Here is an 18,920-nt window from a genome sequence, read left to right on the forward strand (position 1 = left end):
CTCCATTGCAAGACTTGTAATAGAAATACTGTCAACCGAATAAGGCCTTACACCCAATGTACTTGGGATGAACTCTGGCAGCCTGCAATCCTGTGTTTAAAATGTGGTAATGGAGAATGAATGAATGAATGTTTGCTTATTTACAATTCAGTGCTGGTCTTTAGGGGATAAAGCTCGTCACGCTTTTCATGTTATTATTTCATGTTATAATTTTGAAAGTATTGTGCACTTAAAGAGAAGATTCTTACTGATCAATTTTCAAAAGCCTAGTAGCTAAGGCCTGAAATCAAATGGTCCCAACTTTTTTGCCCATTTATTCCTCTAAACATTTGTCATAAAGTGTGCTATTTAAGTGAAGATTAAGAGTCGGTTAGTTAATGCAGACTTTACAGCGATCAAGGATAGAAGCCCCTTGACCAGGATACCTTTGTGGTCTGGCACTTTGTCTTTATTTATTCCTGTGTTTATGGGAGCAGGCTAGGCAGCAACTCAGTGTAACTTGATAGAGGACATTACCTCAGGGGCTCTGCCCAAAAGGCTCTGCACTCGCAACACGAGGTCTGACCAGGTTTCCGTTGCTTTCCTACTCCTAAAATAATGACAGGAAGCAGCACAGAAAAAAAGGAGGAAGGGTGTCATCGTCAGGGTGTGCTAGATGGAGCCTCTGGAAAAGAGAGAGAGCGCAAGAGAGTGAGTGAGTACTTGGGCAGCGGAAGAAATTAGATAAGAGTTGGAGTGCCCCTGCTGATTATAAGACCAAGCATTCCAGTCCTTGGAAAGGGGGACACAGAACACAGACACCATCTGCCTCTCTGAGCGGATGCTTTACATCTATAACCTATTCAGAAAGAAAGGCTAATAAAGCAGTCTGAATATTGACAAACATACCAGGTAAGTGTGAATTACATCGTTCTAACGTCTGTTTTGTTACAATTGCTTAAGCTCAGTTTGATGTCTCTGGGAATAGTGCCACGGGCGTACTGACAATGACAGGGAATTTTAGTGGCCGATTTTCGGAGCTTTATGAAATTGGGCAGCATCTGTTTTACAGGCTTAAATTTGGTGAGCAGAAATTCACACGGTGTGTCTATCCACAGAGGTCTGTAACTCCCTCTGTGTAGTACTCTTGTCTCTCCAAGTAAAATATTCAAATAAAAAGTTGCACAGAGTAACTAAGCCAGTAGTGTGGTTGTAATGAATGCTTCTTGATTTATTTCCAGGGAAAGTCACCATTTGTAAAGAGGTTGCCCGATAATCCCTGCATGCCAGATTCTCTCAATATATGAATGAGCCCATTTAAACTGGCCTGATGGGAGTACATGTATAGATAGGTACAGTATATCATGTGAAGGGATGCCTTCTGCCTGTGCTCCAGGTCCTTCTTAGACTTAATTGGGTGGGAAGGATCAGTTAATGACTTTGAAACCAAACCCTCCTGGTTTCAGTCCATGATTTAAACAATGTCCAAAGAATCCAAGGGGAAAACAGGATTCTGGTTTCTTTCCAGAAGTGGGGCCGAAATATAAGGGAAGCAAAGCTGGGGGCTGCGCGGTTACCTGCACAGGTATGTGTGACAGTGGACATGGTGCTTTTTTATATTTATTTTTAATGCAGTATGGTAGGATATTGGCAGCGCCGAGCAGCGTGCTTTTCGTCTGACCTGTGGGCGTGGTCTTATCAGTTTGCTCCCGGTTGGCTTATCTTTAAAGGGTACATACAACAGGCTAGCAGCAGACTACAGAGCGCCGAGGGCCATTCTGTGAATGGATCAGGAAGAATGGACCGCTGACAGCAGCTCCCCAGGTGAGTCCCACACGAAGATCGGCTTATCTTTACGTCGATTAAAAGGAAGGGAGCGCCGTTCCCCTCCTACCAGAGTGCTGAATGACTCAGTTCAGTTTTCACTATCGGACAGGAAAACAAATCTGTTCAATTGCTCTGTATTAAAAGTCGCGTGTGCTCGGCTGCCGAGAGTCGGTGAAAGCTCTAACGCTACGCGGGGGTCCTCTCGGTTTCCCGTCCTGTGTTGGTCGATTGTGCAGAATCTGTTCCGTTTGTTGAGAAGAAGAAGCACATCGACCACCAGTTGGAGCGCTAGCCGAACGGGAAAAAGAGAGACTGGTTGTCGGTGTGTGTTCAGGGGCCGGGTGTAACTAGATCGTGGTGTCTTAGTTTTTTTCAGGCAGTTGATCTAAAATCCTGCTGCAAATTGAGATGCTTTTTGTGTGTGCCAAGGTGGCGTGATTGATTAGCCTCTTCTGATGCAATGTTTTTTGACTCTTATTTAGGAAGTCTTTATCATACGATCAAATAACAAAACACGTTTGCTAGCTTGGTAGCACATTTCGTGTTGTTAATTACAAAACGTATCATAGACCTTTCCGTTTAAGCAAGGTTGTGTAGAACGAGCTTACAGCCGGATGGCACGGGGCACATGGCACGAACAGACACCGGGCGTGGTGCCATTTCATCGCAGATTACTGTTACGTACAGGCCAACCTGTTCATCTGAAAACCAACAGGAAACCCACCCACGTGTTTATGATGAGGGAATAAACCCTACGGTCATATCGTGAAAACGGAGAAACTTCACACAACGCACGAGTACTGGTTTCGTATGTTGGCCGCACACTTTAGTATCCTGGTTGGTCTCTGAATTTTGTACACTATTATTGAATTTTACTTAGGTGGATGAAATCCTGCATTTCACTCACTTTCTATCCTGCATCAAGAAATGCAAGTTATATTTTATTTCTAAAGCTTATTTTAACATAGGCGAAGTGGTGGCTCTGAGGACAGGGATCTGCACTGGCAATTGGAAGGTTGCCGGTTCGAATCCCGTAAATGCCAATAGGGACTCTGCTCTGTTGGGCCCTTGAGCAAGGACCTTAACCTGCAATTGCTGAGCGCATTGTCCAAAGTAAAGAATAATAAAACATAATGAAAAAAAAAAACATATCCACAAGGACTCGAGTGTACAAATAAATTTTAAGCCAGTATTTTATAACAAAAATGGAGGAAACAGCCCTAACAAAAACAGACAAACCATTCCACAACCGTAGAAGCGCAACAGCAGCTACTTGGTCACCTTTGTGTGTGTGTGTGTGTTTTTTTTTTTTAACGGGTCCACGGCACACGCAGAATCTGTTCTGTTGAGGATCTTCAGAGACCTGGGAACTAAATACAGTATGGACAGGGAGGGTCCGAGTTATAGAGTGGGGCCATCCCATTTCAAGCTTACAATAACACTGTATGTTGAATTCTATGCTGAACAGGAAGCCAATGAATAGAAGCCAGGACAGGAGTAATGTGCTCTCGATTTTTAGTGTTCGTCAAAAGACATGCTGCAGCATTCTGGACAATTTGTAAACGATCAGGCAGGCAGTGACTGTGGTAGACCGCGTTCTCAAGATTTACAGTAGATCATTTATGATTTAATGAACGCACAAAAGGCTTTTTCCACATCTGGATATTACAAAATTGATTTCATTCTAGAAATAGCTCTTAACTGATAAATTTACTTTTAACAATTGAACGAATCTGAAGTGTTTTGTTTTTTTTTTAGCATGAGGTAACACACAAGAGGCAAGCTGACCGAATTTTCTAAAACCGATAGGTCTTTACTTCACTCTTTAACGTGACTGATATGCTGTTGACCGTATATATGGTTTCCCAATAATCGATAGTTGGTCCAAACGGATAGCGAAAATGGACGGATTCGCGATTACCGTATAGGTTTTGTAGCAGTCAAATGAAACAATATTGTTAGGGCCGCAACATGCGTATTACTCGGTCTGACGACGCAGTATCTTAAGGTATAAATAAACTCGCCATCATTGTCTTTTAGTGGCTGCTCGAAGTATCCGTGTTTTGGTAGTTTTGTTTTGCTTCCTATAACAGATTTACAAATCAAAACTACAGTTCACGTGACACGAGTTCATATCAGAATACTTTGACAGTAGAGAATAAAGGAGAGCTTCAGTGCACTGCACACCGGGCAGGACGCGATTCTGGATTTCACGCTTGTTGGAGTACTGAAGAAGAACTAAAGTGGGGACTGCTGGATGTTCCACTGATGCACTGTTATTTTTAAATCAGTCCCTCGGATTTTAGAAAATGTCACAGTTATAAATAAGGTTATAAATACAATCTTTATTTCCATCTAGCACCAAAGTGGGGTGCTAGAAAACTGAGTGTGACCGGCCTAATTTTTAACAAATAAATCGGAAAACTCTCGTTTGATAGTTCCATTAAATGGCATGGCTTTTAAAATTAATTTCAGATTGCAAATCATGCATTTAAGTAATGACAGTCCAGCTCATCAAACTTATTGCCTGTTTTTTTCCCATAGCGCTGCCACCGCGTTACTCAACTTCCCCGAAAACTTCTCCTGCACCCTTTCCAGGCAGTGAGCGGAGTCGACACACTCGAGCAGCGGCGGGGAGGGGCGTAGCTTCGGACGGAACCAACTGATTCTCCCTTGAAGGGTTGTGTGTATAATAATACAATAACAGAAACTCTCAAGTGTGCAAAGAGCATATATTTTTTTGGTTAAGTGTATGAGTATAATCTTAAAATAAAAGTACATGTTAGATTGTTTGTGTTTTAGAAGATAAACGACTTCATCTAGAAAAATCGCATCTTTTTATTGAATATCCTCTTCGTTAGTCTGAGCGAAAACTCGGCTCGGTTGCAGCCCTGGGTATTTTAAAAGTCCGCAGAGCGCCGATTTTTTTTTTTTTTTATTTCGTGTCGTCAAAAAGGAGGGGGGGGGGGGGATGTGGTTTGAGGCTCCGGGGGGCCGACCAGTTGAAAAGGCAGGGAATGAAGGTGGAAAAATACCAGCCGGTTTTCTAAAGTGTTTTTTTTTTTTTCCTCGTCCAGGAAGTGATGTTGGGAATATGCTTTTAAACTACATCGGAAGAAAACCAAAAAAGGCTTCGAAACGCCAAGTTTGGTGAGCTTGCCGCATTCCGTCAGCGCGTTCGGGTCATTTAGGAAAACAGGTGAGCAGGCGAGTGGGTTCGAGAGAGTTGGAAGAAGTAGCGAGCGCATGCCTAAAGAACCGCGGCAACCGCCGCCGCTACATTTTTTTTTTTTTTCGGGTTACCTTTCTGCCAAGTGGTCCGTGCGGCGCCTCCCTGGTGCTGCCTTGTGGTGACGTCATAGGCCAGTGGTCTTCATCCAGGTGTTTCTCACTGGCGCGGCTTTGTAGACCGAGTGAGCGAATGTGGCGAGTGCGACCGGGCCAGGCTGGTGTGCCCGCACGAATGTGAATGAGAACGTGATCGCGGTTGGGCGAGTCCCATATTACCAGCTACAGGTGTGTATGACATTATGTCCGACGTTTGGTTTATCGTTGGCAGGTGTTGTCTGGAAGTGGTCACTAGCTGAATGCTGTTTTCTCTGATCGTGACCACGTTTGTTAGCCTTCCTGATGTGCACACTATTGGGTAATCACTTATTTTCTTATAAAAGTCCGATTTCTGGCCTCACGGTTGTGGCTACTTCTTGGCGCAGTGTATCCCCCTGGCCCAGGTCTTGAGTAATGTTTTGGTCCTCAGTTAAATCGCCAGTAGTGGTTTTTATTTTCAATTTTTTATTTTATTTTATTCCAGAGTCTCAGACCCCCAAGGTTTATGGTCCTCAGTTAAATCGCCAATAGTTGTGTTTTTTTTTTCTTTTATTATTATTATTCCGGAGTCTCAGACCCCCAAGGTGTATACGTACGGAAATAAATGTTAGTGTTTTATGCAATTGGTTTTTTTTTTTTGACATTTTGAATACTTACATTAGTAGCTGTAAATTTGATTTAGCCGATTAAAACACTGTAAGCATCAAAAACCATTGAACTGTAAGTATAATCACTGGCCTACTGTCCAGGATTGGTCCCTGCCTTACGCTCAGTGCTGTCGGTGTAGGATCCCTTTAATCCTGTAATGAAAACGGTTGCTTTAAAAAAAACAAAAAAAACAAACACAAGTGGATAATAGAAGACTTGAGTTGGCTACAGAATGCATTACTGCCTTTGTAGAAGACAATTCTTAAAAGTGGTCCGGGGTGAGCATGTTCCTACATGAACAACAACAAAAAAAATGTTTGCTGATTTACGGGTTAGTGGAGAGGCTAATTACAAGGGAACACTTAACGAGTCTTGAGCTTCTTCTGATGGAGTCGGCTCTTTGAGTTGGCACTGCCCACTCATTCCGTTGGGTGACCTATGTGACCTCCATGCTGCATCCCCAACTGCTGCTTATTTAACGCATCAACTATTTTTTAGTCTGCTTCATCCATCTTTGATCTGTTATTTAGCGGAGAATGAAGCTTGCTGGTTTAGTTTTTAGTAAGCAGTAACGAAAAAGATTGTTTATCCCACCATCCCACCAAAGAGTTGTGTCGCACAAGTCTCCAGATGGCTTGTATGTATGGCTTTGATTTTGAGGTAGGTAGCCAGGTTGGTGATCGTGTCTCTTTTGGTTTCTTTCTCCTACTCTCCCAGACGTTGGTGTTTGGATTCACAGGGGCAGTCACCCCTCTGAGGTTCAGTAACTTTTTATCAAGCCATGAATTATGTTGTCCTAGAGCACTTTTGATTTCTGCCATGGACTGTAGTACAAGGGTGTTGTACCGTGTTAGCCATTATGGAAGTAGTGAGAAGTCGAGCAAAGTGACACCTTTTATTGGCTAACTAAAAAGATTACAATATGCAAGCTTTCGAGGCAACTTGGGCCCCTTCTTCAGGCAAGATGTATCAATTTTCTGTTGCCATTTGATCTGATAAAGTGGTTCCAATTTGTTTGTTTGTTTGTTTGTTTTTGTAGATGCCGGGATACCTTTGATCACTCATTCGCCAACACCCCTGCACCTCTGCTGAGCTCACACCCAGAAAGAATCCCATACAATGATCTGTGACGCCTGGTGCCATCTTGCAGCTGTCATCTACCTCATATCTACAGGGCTCTGTGCTGGTGCAAGGGGGGATGTCCTCAAAGCGACCAGTTTGCCTTTGTTCCCTCAAAAGCCCTTTGCTCTTATTTGGAATGCGCCAACTGAGGAGTGCCGGCCACGGCACAAGGTTGACCTGAACTTCGATCAGTTTCAAGTGAGAGCCACCCCGAATGAGGGCTTTGTGGCGCAAAACCTCACCATTTTTTACAAGGACCGTTTGGGACTTTACCCTTATATTACTGAAAAAAGTGAAAATATTAATGGGGGGCTGCCCCAGCTGGCCAGTCTCCAAGAGCATCTTGCCAAGATGCCTGAAGGTGTTAACAAGTACATCCGAGATACTAAGAAGAAAGGCCTGGCTGTCATAGACTGGGAGGAGTGGCGTCCACTTTGGATACGAAACTGGGAAGCCAAGGATATTTACCGTTACAAATCACGGCTGGAGGTTGCAAGACAGAATCCCTCCTGGACCAAAGAGCAGGTGAACAAAGCGGCCCAAATGGAGTTTGAGGTCTCTGCCAAGCACTTTATTCTGGAGACCTTGAAGGTTGCTAAAAACCTGCGTCCTGAACAGCTCTGGGGCTTCTACCTCTTTCCAGACTGCTATAACCATGACTACAAAAACAGCCTGGAGAACTACACTGGACGCTGCCCTGACGTGGAGATCAGCCGGAATGACCAGCTAGCTTGGCTCTGGCAGGAGAGCACTGCCCTCTTCCCCTCCATCTATATGGACCCAAAGCTGCAGTCTACAGAATTTGGCCAGCAGTTTGTTCGCAACAGAGTCAAGGAGGCCATGAGAGTAGCCTCCATAGGAGATGGACTAGCCAGACCAGTGTTTGTGTACACACGACCCACGTATATCAATGGGATGATGCTGCTGTCTGAGGTGAGACTTGACCGAGCTTTTGGGGGTCTATAATGTAGTGAGGGAGGGAGGTGGGTGAACAGCTCTGTTTGAAAATATCTGTGCACCAAGTATGCCGCAACCCTGGCATTGCCTTTTATAGCAGTCTTATGGCAGGCCACCAAATAGCTGTCTCTGTTCCTCTGACTGAGAAGAACTGCATGTGCATACAGGAAGGGGTACTTTGTGAAGGGGGCATTTAGGTGCAACTTTTAGAATTGTGCCGGATTTGAGGGGCAAATGGTGTTGATCACATTCCAGATGTTAACACATGTCCTGTGTAATGTGTAGGAGGAGAAAAAGTCTGATGGTGTGTGTTTGTCGATTTTTTTTTTTTTTTTTTTTTTTTTTTATGCTGTTGTGTAATTATAGTGGATATCTTTACCATCCGTCGTGTTTTGTCCAAGGTCCCCTACACTCCTGACTTGGTCTAATGGGATCAAAGGTCAGTGGATGGATTATCCCATCAGTCGTGTCAGAACTGCTCACCATGCTCCCAGCTGGTTTGAGATCAGGTCACATCTATTATTTTTTTGCTTGATGCTGGTTGGTTTTCCTGCACAACCACGTTTGATGCGAACTTTAATTACTGTCTGTAAACGTCGCATCTCAACATGTCTGCTTTTAAAGACCTGGCATGTGTGGCTCCAATTTTAAAAAGAGCAGAATTGGCCACTACATGGATACAGATGCATATCCTACCTGCTGTAACATTATTTGTATTCAGCTATTTTTTGACATTTGTATGCAAGTAACTTTCAAAGAAGTATACAGTGTCCTATCATAAATTGCCCTGAGTGATTCAGTAGTGGGGATTGAACCAGCAGCCTTCTGGTTTATAGTCCAACTCCCTAACAGCACTAACTGTAGTCATAACATTTTAGAGTTTATTGTAAAAGGCCTGTAGAGCAGTGGTCTGCATATTAAGTAACGTAATATTCTGGAAACCACTTAATCCACGTCAGACGCCTTTACACCAGGGGGTGCCCAACTCCGGTCCAATTGGGCCGCAGTGGCTACTGGTTTTCATTCTAACTATCTTCTTAATTAGTGAGCCACTTTTGCTGCTGATTAACTTGTTTTGCCTTAGTTATAAATGGCATGGCTCAGATCCCTTAGTTGTTTTCTTTTAACAATAATGTGACACGAAACAAGCCGCCACATGACCAGCTAACCTGAAAATAAAGAAAGGTGTGAAGGTCTCGGTCATGTTGGTCTGCTCAGAAAACAGAAAACCAACAGTCTGCTGTGGAAGAATGAGAGCAGCAACAAGTCCTGATATTCAATAACGACTTTAATTAACATCATTAATTGGATTCTCATTAAGAAACTGGTTGGAATGAAATTGGCTGGAGTTTGACGTTACATTTCGGCTGGTCATCTGTCAGCTCGTTTCACAGCTCATTTCTGTTTGGCTGCCATTTAACGAAGAAACGAATCAATTAAGAGGACTCAATCCTTAAAAACAGGGCTATTAAAATGAAGGGAAAAGGAGTTAATTAGCAGTGAAAACTACTCGCTGATTAGAAAAAGGGTTAGAATGAAAACCTGCAGCCCACCAGGACCGGAGTTGGACACCCCTGATTTACAGCAAGGCAGGAATCAACCCCAGATTGATGCCTCCATAATAAGTGTTATATAGAATTTAAAAGAAAATGGTTTGTAATAATAAGGTGAATAGCATCCAGTCGAGGATTGATTTCTGCCTTGTGTCCAGTACTAAACATGACCTAGTAATGGTGTACATGCATTTGGGGATGGAAGGAAGGATGTGTTATTATAATTGGTGATCCGTCGAAGGTTAGTGCTCTTCCTTACATCCAGTTTAGCTTGGGTAGGATGTGTCCCCCAATGATTTTACAATCAAATAGGCAGGTTGAGAAAATGGATGGCCGAATGTTAGTTGCCTTGTAAACGTTTTGTGCTGGCACCTGCTGTCAATGGACTGTATATATAATATTAGGTCAATAAAAGGTCTTATTTTCTCGTGAGAGTATTAGTCCTGTGTAAGAGGTATGTGAGAATGGCTTGTAGTAATAAAAATAGGCAGATGTTTTATGGGCGAGTGGTCTCTGTGGTGGTATGAGAGCAGTCAGCCAAGGGATTTTAAAGCAGGTGTTTTGAATCGGCTTTGCTCCAGTCACGATATAATCTGCTTTCCCTTTGAACTGTACATTTTATATTTTTCCTGTGAAAGGCTAGACGCAATGAAGACCGGTGGTTTTAAATAAGAAGCTGGCTGCGTGAACACGTGGGCTCTTGGCCCATAAGCAAGGTGGCTTTTCCTTCCATTTCCTGTGCTATCTAAATGCTGGGCTTTGTACTCCCCGAGTGAGGTGGGGTGAACATGGCAGCCTCGTTTATTTTATTCGGTGTTCAGATTTTAGGAGCTTGTTTTGGCAAATATTTTTACTGGCAGCCTGAACCATTGAAAAACAGAAGGCTGGCTATCTGTTGGGGTGTGAGCAGTATAAATCTAAATAGGGGGTTAATGCCTTTGCCTCAAGTGTCCTGCTGTGCGAGACGCACTAGAGCATCACAGAATAATACTACAGGCAGAACAGCTTCTTTGTTCACATTTGCATTTAGACAGCTGTGCTGTTATACCATCATTTCACAATCGGAGTGGATTTTGCACACTGCCTCTAAAAATCTCACCACACAAATCCGTCATTCAGACTGAATTAATCAGGAGTATCTCGACAAGGCCCCCGCTTTGCCTTTTTAATAGCAGTCTCTGTGCAAAGCGTTGCATAATATGTTCGTTTCATAAACCTGCTTCTCCGGTCGTGGGGCACAAGGAGCTACAACATTCTAAGAGCATCTTAAAAGCCACCACAATGCAGAACGTAACCAATTGCATCAGGTGGATTCAGAGTCATGTACTCAGTGTCACTGCATAGGCACAAGGAGAAAATGCAAACTTCAGATAAGAACGGATTTGAGCACAGACCCCAAGAACTACGAGGGAGCAGCAGGTGTAACCACTGAAACAACCTGAAACCTGTGACCTGCACTTCCTGACCTTTGGTAGTATGACCCCCTCGTGGTTGCATGGTGCGCTGTAAACCTTACAAGGTCATTTATGAAAGGGAAGATGAATCACTGTATCATTTAACTGTATTACATAATGCTACTGATTACAATATATACCAAGTACTTGACAAAGTAAATGTTTTTGAAGATGTAGACAAGGGGGAACTAAAAATCTTCTGAATTATTATTATTTTTTAAAATTTTATAAAACTTTCAAAAATTTCACTTTAGTCGCCTTCAAAACAGTCCCCTTGAGATGCAGTACCTTTGTCCCATCGCTTCCCCCATTCCAGTTCACATTTCACGTACTTATTTTTTCTTACTATGTCTAGAACCTCCTGCATTTTTTTCCCTATATGTCTTCCACGGTAGCAAGGTTATTATAGTTAACAAAAACTAAAATCAAAACTGAAACTGTTGTTAAAAAACATTTTATAAACTGAAATAAAATTAACAAAACCGAAATGAAAAACTAAAACTAAATGAAACTATTAAAGTAGCTGGAAAGACTAACTGAAATAAATTAATAACTAAAAATATTTTAGTAAATTTTCATTTTTGAATGAATATTCTTGCTGTTAGTCTTTAACCTTTGTACGTTTTCTCTAAAACAAAGTCATCCAACACAAGCTGCCCGCATATATTCATCTGGTGAACGGTGGCTGGTGACAGAGGGCGGCTGTTCACACAGCATTTGCGGTGACAGAGCAAGCTGAATGCGGGTGCGTAAAGCGTGAGATATAGAAAGCGATTTGCGTGCCACCTTTCTTTGTGCTTGTTGTATATCAATATGTAATTCAAACTGCTGAAATCAGAATGTGCTGGTCAACAAAACGTTTACCATATGGACAGAAAAATCATGAGTGAGTAACGTTTCAGTTTATTTCTCAGGTGTCTGCTTTTTGTTGTCAGCAAATCACCTACCACTTTGGACAGGAGAAATCGTTTTTACTTTCTCATATACAAATTACAGAGAAAGTATAGTAATCATGAAAAAATTCGACCTTGATATTTTGATGAATCTTGACATGCTAGACTAACCAGTGTCCAACAATACTGTTTTTTGGAATTGTGTGTGTACGCGCGCGTTAATGTGCGTGTCTCTGTGTAAACACAATAACTCAAAAATGCAAGTAGATAGATGGATGAAATTCGGCATGTGGTTGTAACACTACAGTTGTAGATCCGTATTAACTTTTGGGCCAAATCCATCACCCGGCAGTGGTACTTCACCTGAACACATACTCGATTTTTTTTTATTTTTTTTTTTTTATACAGCTGCAGGGTCAGATTTATTCAACTTTACTTTTATAATAATTGTTCAATATATTATTAATTTGATTTGCTGTTGATGGTTCCTTAATGTACATAATATAAAAATATAATCATTGTCTTACGGTTTACTCCTCAAATATCCATCCCCATATCTGAGTATACAAGAAAGTTGAGGGGAGAGCACTCCCGGTTTTTGAAAATAAAACGGCACTTTGCTTTAAAAACATCATTTAACAACAAAGCGATACAAACAAAGGTAGAGAGTCTGACAAGTGATGAAAAACTAAACATACTAATGGGTTTTTGTATTTATTCCATATTTATTAATTTATCTTTTTTAGTTCATATTCACAACTCAAACTACCTGATATTGTGAAAGTAATCCATTAGCAGAATTATATTTTAAAATATTTGTCTCCCTTTTTTCAATGTTTTTCTCTCTCTCAAAATAGACAGTTGAAATATCCTATTCTTTTTGTTCTTAACATCAGCCATATCATTCATATTGCATACCAGGGATTTTTCCTGCCTTGCATCCAAACCTGCTGCGGTAGGCTCCACGTTTCCTGCAGTCCTACTCTGGATAAACAAGTTTAGATAATGTATATGTTGTTCTTAATCTCAGACGCTGTCTCTGTTGTTTTATGCCTGTCCGTACTCCTATTACCTGCTCTTGCGCTGCTCATTATGGGTTTACTGTCCTTTATGGTGTTCTATTCAAGTCTCACTGCCCCTAACCTTCACACTACATGCTTGTTGTTCTTTGTTTCCCTCAATACAGCTAGGTGGGGTCTGCACACTCATTCAAGTCTAAGAGCCCTGTTCTTCCTATTTTCATGAGAAAATATTTTAAAAATTATAAAATTGTGTAAAATTGATCATATTCAGTATCTAGTTTTGATTATGCTTGTTTTTATCAGACAAAAACAAAACCAGATAGTAAAGCAGGCAGTGTAGTAAGCTTCCACTAACATTAAACTCGTATCCAAATCTGTTAAGTGTACAGTTCTGTCGTATTGTGACACAAAACTAACTCCGTAGGAGCTCCATGCCATAATTACTAAAACTGAAACTAATATATACAGTGCATCCGGAAAGTATTCACAGCGCATCACTTTTTCCACATTTTATGTTACAGCCTTATTCCAAAATGGATTAAATTAATTTTTTTCCTCAGAATTCTACACACAACACCCCATAATGACAACGTGAAAAAAGTTTGCACTGTATATAAAAATAAAATAAAAATGTCTTTGTGAAATAAAAACTAAACTAAAACTAAAAATACACAATGAAGGAAAACTAAAACTAAACTGAATTTCCAAGTAAGGTCAGAAAAAAATATAGAAATAAAAACTAATATAAAAAGGCAAAACTATAATAACCTTGCACAGTAGAAAGCCATCTTCCCTTCAGTCTCGATTTTAATTGTGGAAACAAAACGAAGTCAGAGGGAGTGAGGGCTGCCGATTACAAAGGTTGCAAAGCAACAACCAAATTCTAAAAGCCAATTCTGGGACGCTGGCCTTAGAGGCAAAGTTTCAAAGAAAAAGCCATTTTTGAAACTGGCAAATAAAATGTAAAGGTTGAAATGGACAAAAGAACACAGACCTTGGACAGAAGATGACCATAAAAGAGTGTTCTGGTCAGCATCCTGGAGTTGTCTTTTCTCTGCCGTAGGTGACACTGATGTTTGGTGAAGAAGACAACTGATCAACTGCAATGTGTTTGTTTCTCAAAACATCCTCCTCCTCTCAGGCAGTTGTGCAGCTGGGCCTTCACCGTCTTTTTCTGTCCTGGTTTGATCCAGCCTGTCATCTTCTCTCAAGACAGTAATGGACACCTTTGCATGAAACCTTCTGTTTCTGTCACATGAAGTAACCTTCATTCTGCAAAACAACAAAAGATGGACATGTTACTTAAGAAAGCTGTCTCATTTTGGCCATTTTTGAACCCAGAACTGAACTTTAGGAATGTCAGTACCTTGCAACCCAAGTGAACAGGATAACAAATTACAGTGGTGCTAATGCAGTTAGAAAGGTTTCTCTAATAACCAAGTAGCTTGTAAACGTAACTCATTAAGGTAGTTTACCATTAGGCCGTTGAAAGAAATGCTGCTGAAAATGGGGTAAATTAAGAACTTAATGTCCATTGATTGATGCAAGCAAATGAACTAGAAGTTTAAGACAACAGTCCAATCTGAAAAGCTTTCTTCTCAATCCCCAAGTCCAGTGTCCTTTAATGAAGGTGCTAGAAAAGCAGGGGGTGGTTTGGTTTAATCTCCTTTCTTCAGGGACACCCCATCTCCTTATAATATTTCTCTCTCTCTCTCTCCCTACACATACACACATACATTTTATATATATATATATATATATAAACACAGAAAACAGCAGACAAATCTGCAAATACTGTACTTATTATTTATACACAACATACTAATAAGAGTAGTGGGGAAGGTCTTGCTCCAAAGGTAAATGTCAAATGTACTTAGGACCAGGTGTGCACATTAACGTGAATATTTCACAACAGACGTTCAGACAGAACATAACTATTAATGTGACATAGGAACAATTACTAATATCACCTTAAAGGAAAAAACTAAGGAGGTAGAAGAAAAGGTGAAATGGTCTGCGACAAACCAAAAGTAGAAAAAGGCAAGACAGACTGCTGAAATGGTGCTGTCTAATTCATTGACAGTTTTCACATAAAACGAGAGAACCTGAGTTCCTGTACCCAAATGGGGAAACAGTGCATCCAGTTAGCCTTCCATCTGAGTAATACTTTATTAAAATGTTAGTCCCTGAAATATTACCATTTTATCAATTTCAATGGCAGGAATGAGATTTATCATTACAATGTTAGTGTGTTAGTCTTGTGTGCAGCAATTCTGTTTTTGCCAATTTGTTTTGTTTGTTTTACCAGTTCAGAATAAAGGGCAGGGGCAAATAAGTCCGCCAATTACCCTTTTATATTGCAGTCTTCTAGTGCCCCATCTGTAGAAATATGGAAGTGTTTGTCTTTGTGTATGATCAAGCCTTCTGAATAATAGAAAGGAACTTCTGCTTTAAGAGGTTTGATTCTTACTTTTTTTTACGTATGAATGTAGCATAACCAGGTAGGTTCACAGAGTGGGGGGTTATCATCGTGTGCACAGAGTACAGTGACATTCTTACTTGCTTGCTTTAATCAGCATGCAACCCCTTGTCCCTACTCAGCATCACAACTAGTAGCTTACTTCGAGACGTCTGTCTTCCTAATCTGAAATAACAACCCAGAGGGAAAAGGAGAAAAGTCCAGTCTCGTATCTACTCTCTATATAAAATCCTATATAAAGTCACATTTTTTGTCACACTTTATTATTTTAAAACCTACATATATATATATGTTTGGTATCATTCTTTTCAGAATTTATCGAACTTTTAATGTGATGTTGTTAGATTTTCAGATTCTTATTCCATTTTTAAATTATAAACTAAAAAAATATCAAGAACTATCGTCTCACGAGACGAGACTTTGTGCCAAAAGACTTAACCACAGGGCCGAAAATAAAAGATAGAGTAGGACAGCTGCTGTACAGGCTTTTAAGTGTTCGACGCGCTGTCCGAGATGGAGATCAGGTGGCACAGCTGCCGCTGATCTAGCAAAGAGGAGGTAAAAAAAAAAAAACTCTTTGTTTCCCATTGTGTCACCGTTTAAGAGGGGGTTACAGAGGAGCGACCGCATCTCCTTGCGGTGCGTTCAACATGAGCGGCAGAGTTGCTGGCGCGTAGCACAGGCCGGGGGTTGTTGGCGAGCAAAGCAAGCAGGAGGCGAACCCCCTAGTACTTCCATAAATCTCAAGTGTGGCCAGATGACAGTGCACAGCAAAAGGGGGTTACTTTGTGGAGTCAGACGGCAGCCTGACTGGATTGCTCAGGTGTCTAAGTAGAAATGTGCATGAGTAGGAACAGCGTATGCTAACTCCACCTGGACCGCAGCTCCTTCCATGGAAACCGAGAGAAGATGCCAACTATGACCAGAAGGCCTCTGAATCCACAAACTACCAGCCTGTGATACTTTCTGTGCCACAAAGGGAGAGCAACAGCGCTTGCTTTTTTTCCCCCAAACTCCAACACAGCCCCCCAAATTTTCACTCCTGTTGCCTGTGAATCCTCGCTCATTGGTCAGCTATTTTTATGATGATCTAATTCAGCAGAACAAGGCCCTAAACTAGCATGTGTGAGTGTGTGTGTGTCTGGGAGGGATAGTCTAGAATTAAGACCGCCTCGCCAATGACATTAGAGACGAACACCAACCTCGCTTCATTGAGCACAGATGTGTGGGGGGCTCTCTGGTTTCCTTATTTATTTATTTATTTTTCTCTTCAATTTTTCTTTCAGTAGACAAGAGGGTGTCTGTTTCTTTCTTTCTAAGATCCTATTCAGCCTTTTTTTGTTCCATTGCTTTTCTAGTACAGTGTTTGTATAGTGCCTTTGACAGTGTTTTGTTTTGTCTTTTCTTCCTACTGCAGATGGACCTTGTCTCTACGATTGGAGAGAGCGCTGCCCTGGGAGCTGCGGGTGTTATATTCTGGGGTGAAGCAATGTACTCCAGCAGCCCTGTGAGTATATATCTGTTTTATGCCAGTTTGAGGGATGGCAACATGAAATCTTACAGTCTAGGGAGTGCCATCTTTGCTGCGGGGAGACATGGCTGAAGATAACTGGTATACCTTTTAGGGGCCTTGCTTAAGATGGGTTCACTCACGTAGCTATTGAGCAGTGACGGTCTACAGTGTGATTTCAAAAGGGACACTTGGGTCTTGAGCACAGTGACAGTTGGTTTGCTCTCACACACTCGCCCTCGGCCTGAGGGTTTGTCCATCACGCTCGTGTTTCTCATTGTTTGTTTCTCTGTGGGTTACAGGAGAACTGTCGGACCCTGAAGAACTACCTGGAAGACCTTCTGGGCCGCTATCTGTTCAACGTTTCCAAAGCAGCCGAGCTTTGCAGCAGTGCCAGGTGCAGCTCCAATGGGCGTTGTGTGCGGCTCAATACCAACCAGAATGTCTACTTGCACCTCAATCCCAGCTCCTTCAAAATCAGCAGGGTGACCAACAACTTTGTGCTGACTGGCTCAATGTCCACTACTGATACCAAGGCTTTCTCCAGGGACTTTGTGTGCCAGTGCTATAGTGGCTACAAGGGAGGGTCATGTGAGACTGACGAAGCTGTTGGCAGTAGGGGTACAACTCCCTTCCTGATCCCCATTGTTGTACATGTGTTCACGATGCTGGCATTAACATTGTTTTATCAATAGCTCAGTCTTCAGTGGACTGACGAGCATCCGTCCCAGGAAATCTGGAAGTAGATAATGTGCAGGCAATTTTAGCTGAGCCATGACAGGGTAGAAGATGTGTGGAGAAAACTTGGCACTAAGCTTTATTAGAATACAACGCTGTTGTTTCCTGCAATGAGAAGAACGTAAAGGTGAAACCGCAGTGCCCCCCCAAGCTACTCGCAGCCAAACCATTATGGTAAAGTGGCTGAGATTTTAATAGCAAGTGAAGCCCCAACTTCAGAAGCTTTGCATTTTCTTTTTTTAATGTAGTGACGGCCCTTTGCTTCACAACAGAGTTGGCAACTCTCTGCCTTTCCTTTAGCCAAGTGAAACCGCAGTGTGGGCCAGGCTTACTAGGCTTGCCTCCTCTGTTTACCATCTATTTTGGGTTAAGTTGAGACCGTGGAGCTATTTTATCTGTCCGTGGTGGAAGCCAAAGAAGACGACTGATTCTCCTGCCTACTTGCATTCTCGTGTGCCAATGAGAACAGTCTGATTTTTTTTTTCGCCCCTGTCGCTGTCCACTCTAATGCTCTGTCTGAGCCTTAACCCAGCACCATGTACACTAGTGACACCTGGTGCCAGCTTACATGACGTGTGTTTGGTCACTGCTCAGCTGCTTTACTCGTGCTTTGGTGGCAGTTGAGGTTTTATTGCTGGCTGTTAAGTTAACAAAAAAAAAGAGGAACACTGGTGTTTATCGTGTGAAATTGCTAAAGCCGTTCTCTGCAGTATCCTCTCCTGCTGGAGTGGCAGTGCCCTGAGCTGCAGTACAGCCTGGCACCCTATCACTGATGACCATTTTGAAGGCCTGCTCTCCCACACCGCCTTCATGCTGCAGGCAAGAAGATGATTAAAGTTATGAATTGAGGGAAAAGTAATGGTTTTAATCTAGGAACACTTCATCAGCGTACAGGGCTTTTTTTAGATTCAGAGTTGGTCTGTCAGGTTTGCTCAGAAATCGGCAGCACTGCTCTCCCTGCTTCAAAGCAAACCTTGGGCCTTGCTGGACGTTCCTGACCACAACGCTAAATCGACGTGACTTTAATTTAATTTATTGTTTCCATGGTGGATCAGGAGTGGCTCATGTCAGCAGGTAGAAGTTTGAATTGTTTCCCATTTCTCCCTGGTGATGAGAGAGGACACCTCGAGGAGATGTGCAGGCAGTGCTTTTCAGCTCTATGAGCAGATGTGTCCACAATTTTGATACTGTGCGAATAAAAGATGGTTTCACTGGATTAGCTGTTCTTGTGCTCCTTCGGATGAAGTCAGTCTTTATGAGAGACAGGGGCTTGCATTGGTGATAGTGCAACTCGGTGAGCCTTCAACTTAGGGCTGTAGTCCAATGGAGGAGTTGTGCTGCATTCATCCACTCTTAAATCCAATTTAGGATTTGATGGGCCGAAGCCTATTCTGCCAACAGCAGGCACAAG

General features: G+C 42.1%; 1 protein-coding gene across 5 annotated transcripts; it reads left to right on the plus strand.

The window, feature by feature from the left end:
• The first annotated feature begins 675 nt into the window (after positions 1–675).
• hyal2b (hyaluronidase 2b) lies at positions 676–18,725 on the plus strand. Of its 5 annotated transcripts, none has more exons than XM_028824119.2 (4): positions 676–891; positions 6,821–7,836; positions 16,679–16,768; positions 17,074–18,725. In XM_028824119.2, exons 2-4 carry the CDS (start codon positions 6,901–6,903, stop codon positions 17,464–17,466), a joined length of 1,419 nt encoding a protein of 472 aa, XP_028679952.1. In that variant the 5' UTR covers positions 676–891; positions 6,821–6,900; the 3' UTR covers positions 17,467–18,725. The 5 variants fall into 5 exon arrangements, with proteins under 5 accessions (XP_028679952.1, XP_028679955.1, XP_028679951.1 ...); XM_028824122.2 differs by lacking the exon at positions 676–891 and adding an exon at positions 1,683–1,803; XM_028824118.2 differs by lacking the exon at positions 676–891 and adding an exon at positions 4,760–5,005.
• The last annotated feature ends 195 nt before the right edge of the window (positions 18,726–18,920 follow it).

This window comes from Erpetoichthys calabaricus, chromosome 18, assembly GCF_900747795.2.
Source record: "Erpetoichthys calabaricus chromosome 18, fErpCal1.3, whole genome shotgun sequence".
Taxonomy (NCBI): domain Eukaryota; kingdom Metazoa; phylum Chordata; class Cladistia; order Polypteriformes; family Polypteridae; genus Erpetoichthys; species Erpetoichthys calabaricus.

What these genes read in the sequence shown, in the direction of transcription:
- hyal2b (XM_028824119.2), top strand. Translation starts at nt 6,901, where the DNA reads ATGATCTGTGACGCCTGGTGCCATCTTGCAGCTGTCATCTACCTCATA. An exon ending in GGATGATGCTGCTGTCTGAG is followed by an intron (nt 7,837 to 16,678) that starts GTGAGACTTGAC and finishes TTCCTACTGCAG; the next exon opens with ATGGACCTTGTCTCTACGAT. An exon ending in CAATGTACTCCAGCAGCCCT is followed by an intron (nt 16,769 to 17,073) that starts GTGAGTATATAT and finishes TGTGGGTTACAG; the next exon opens with GAGAACTGTCGGACCCTGAA.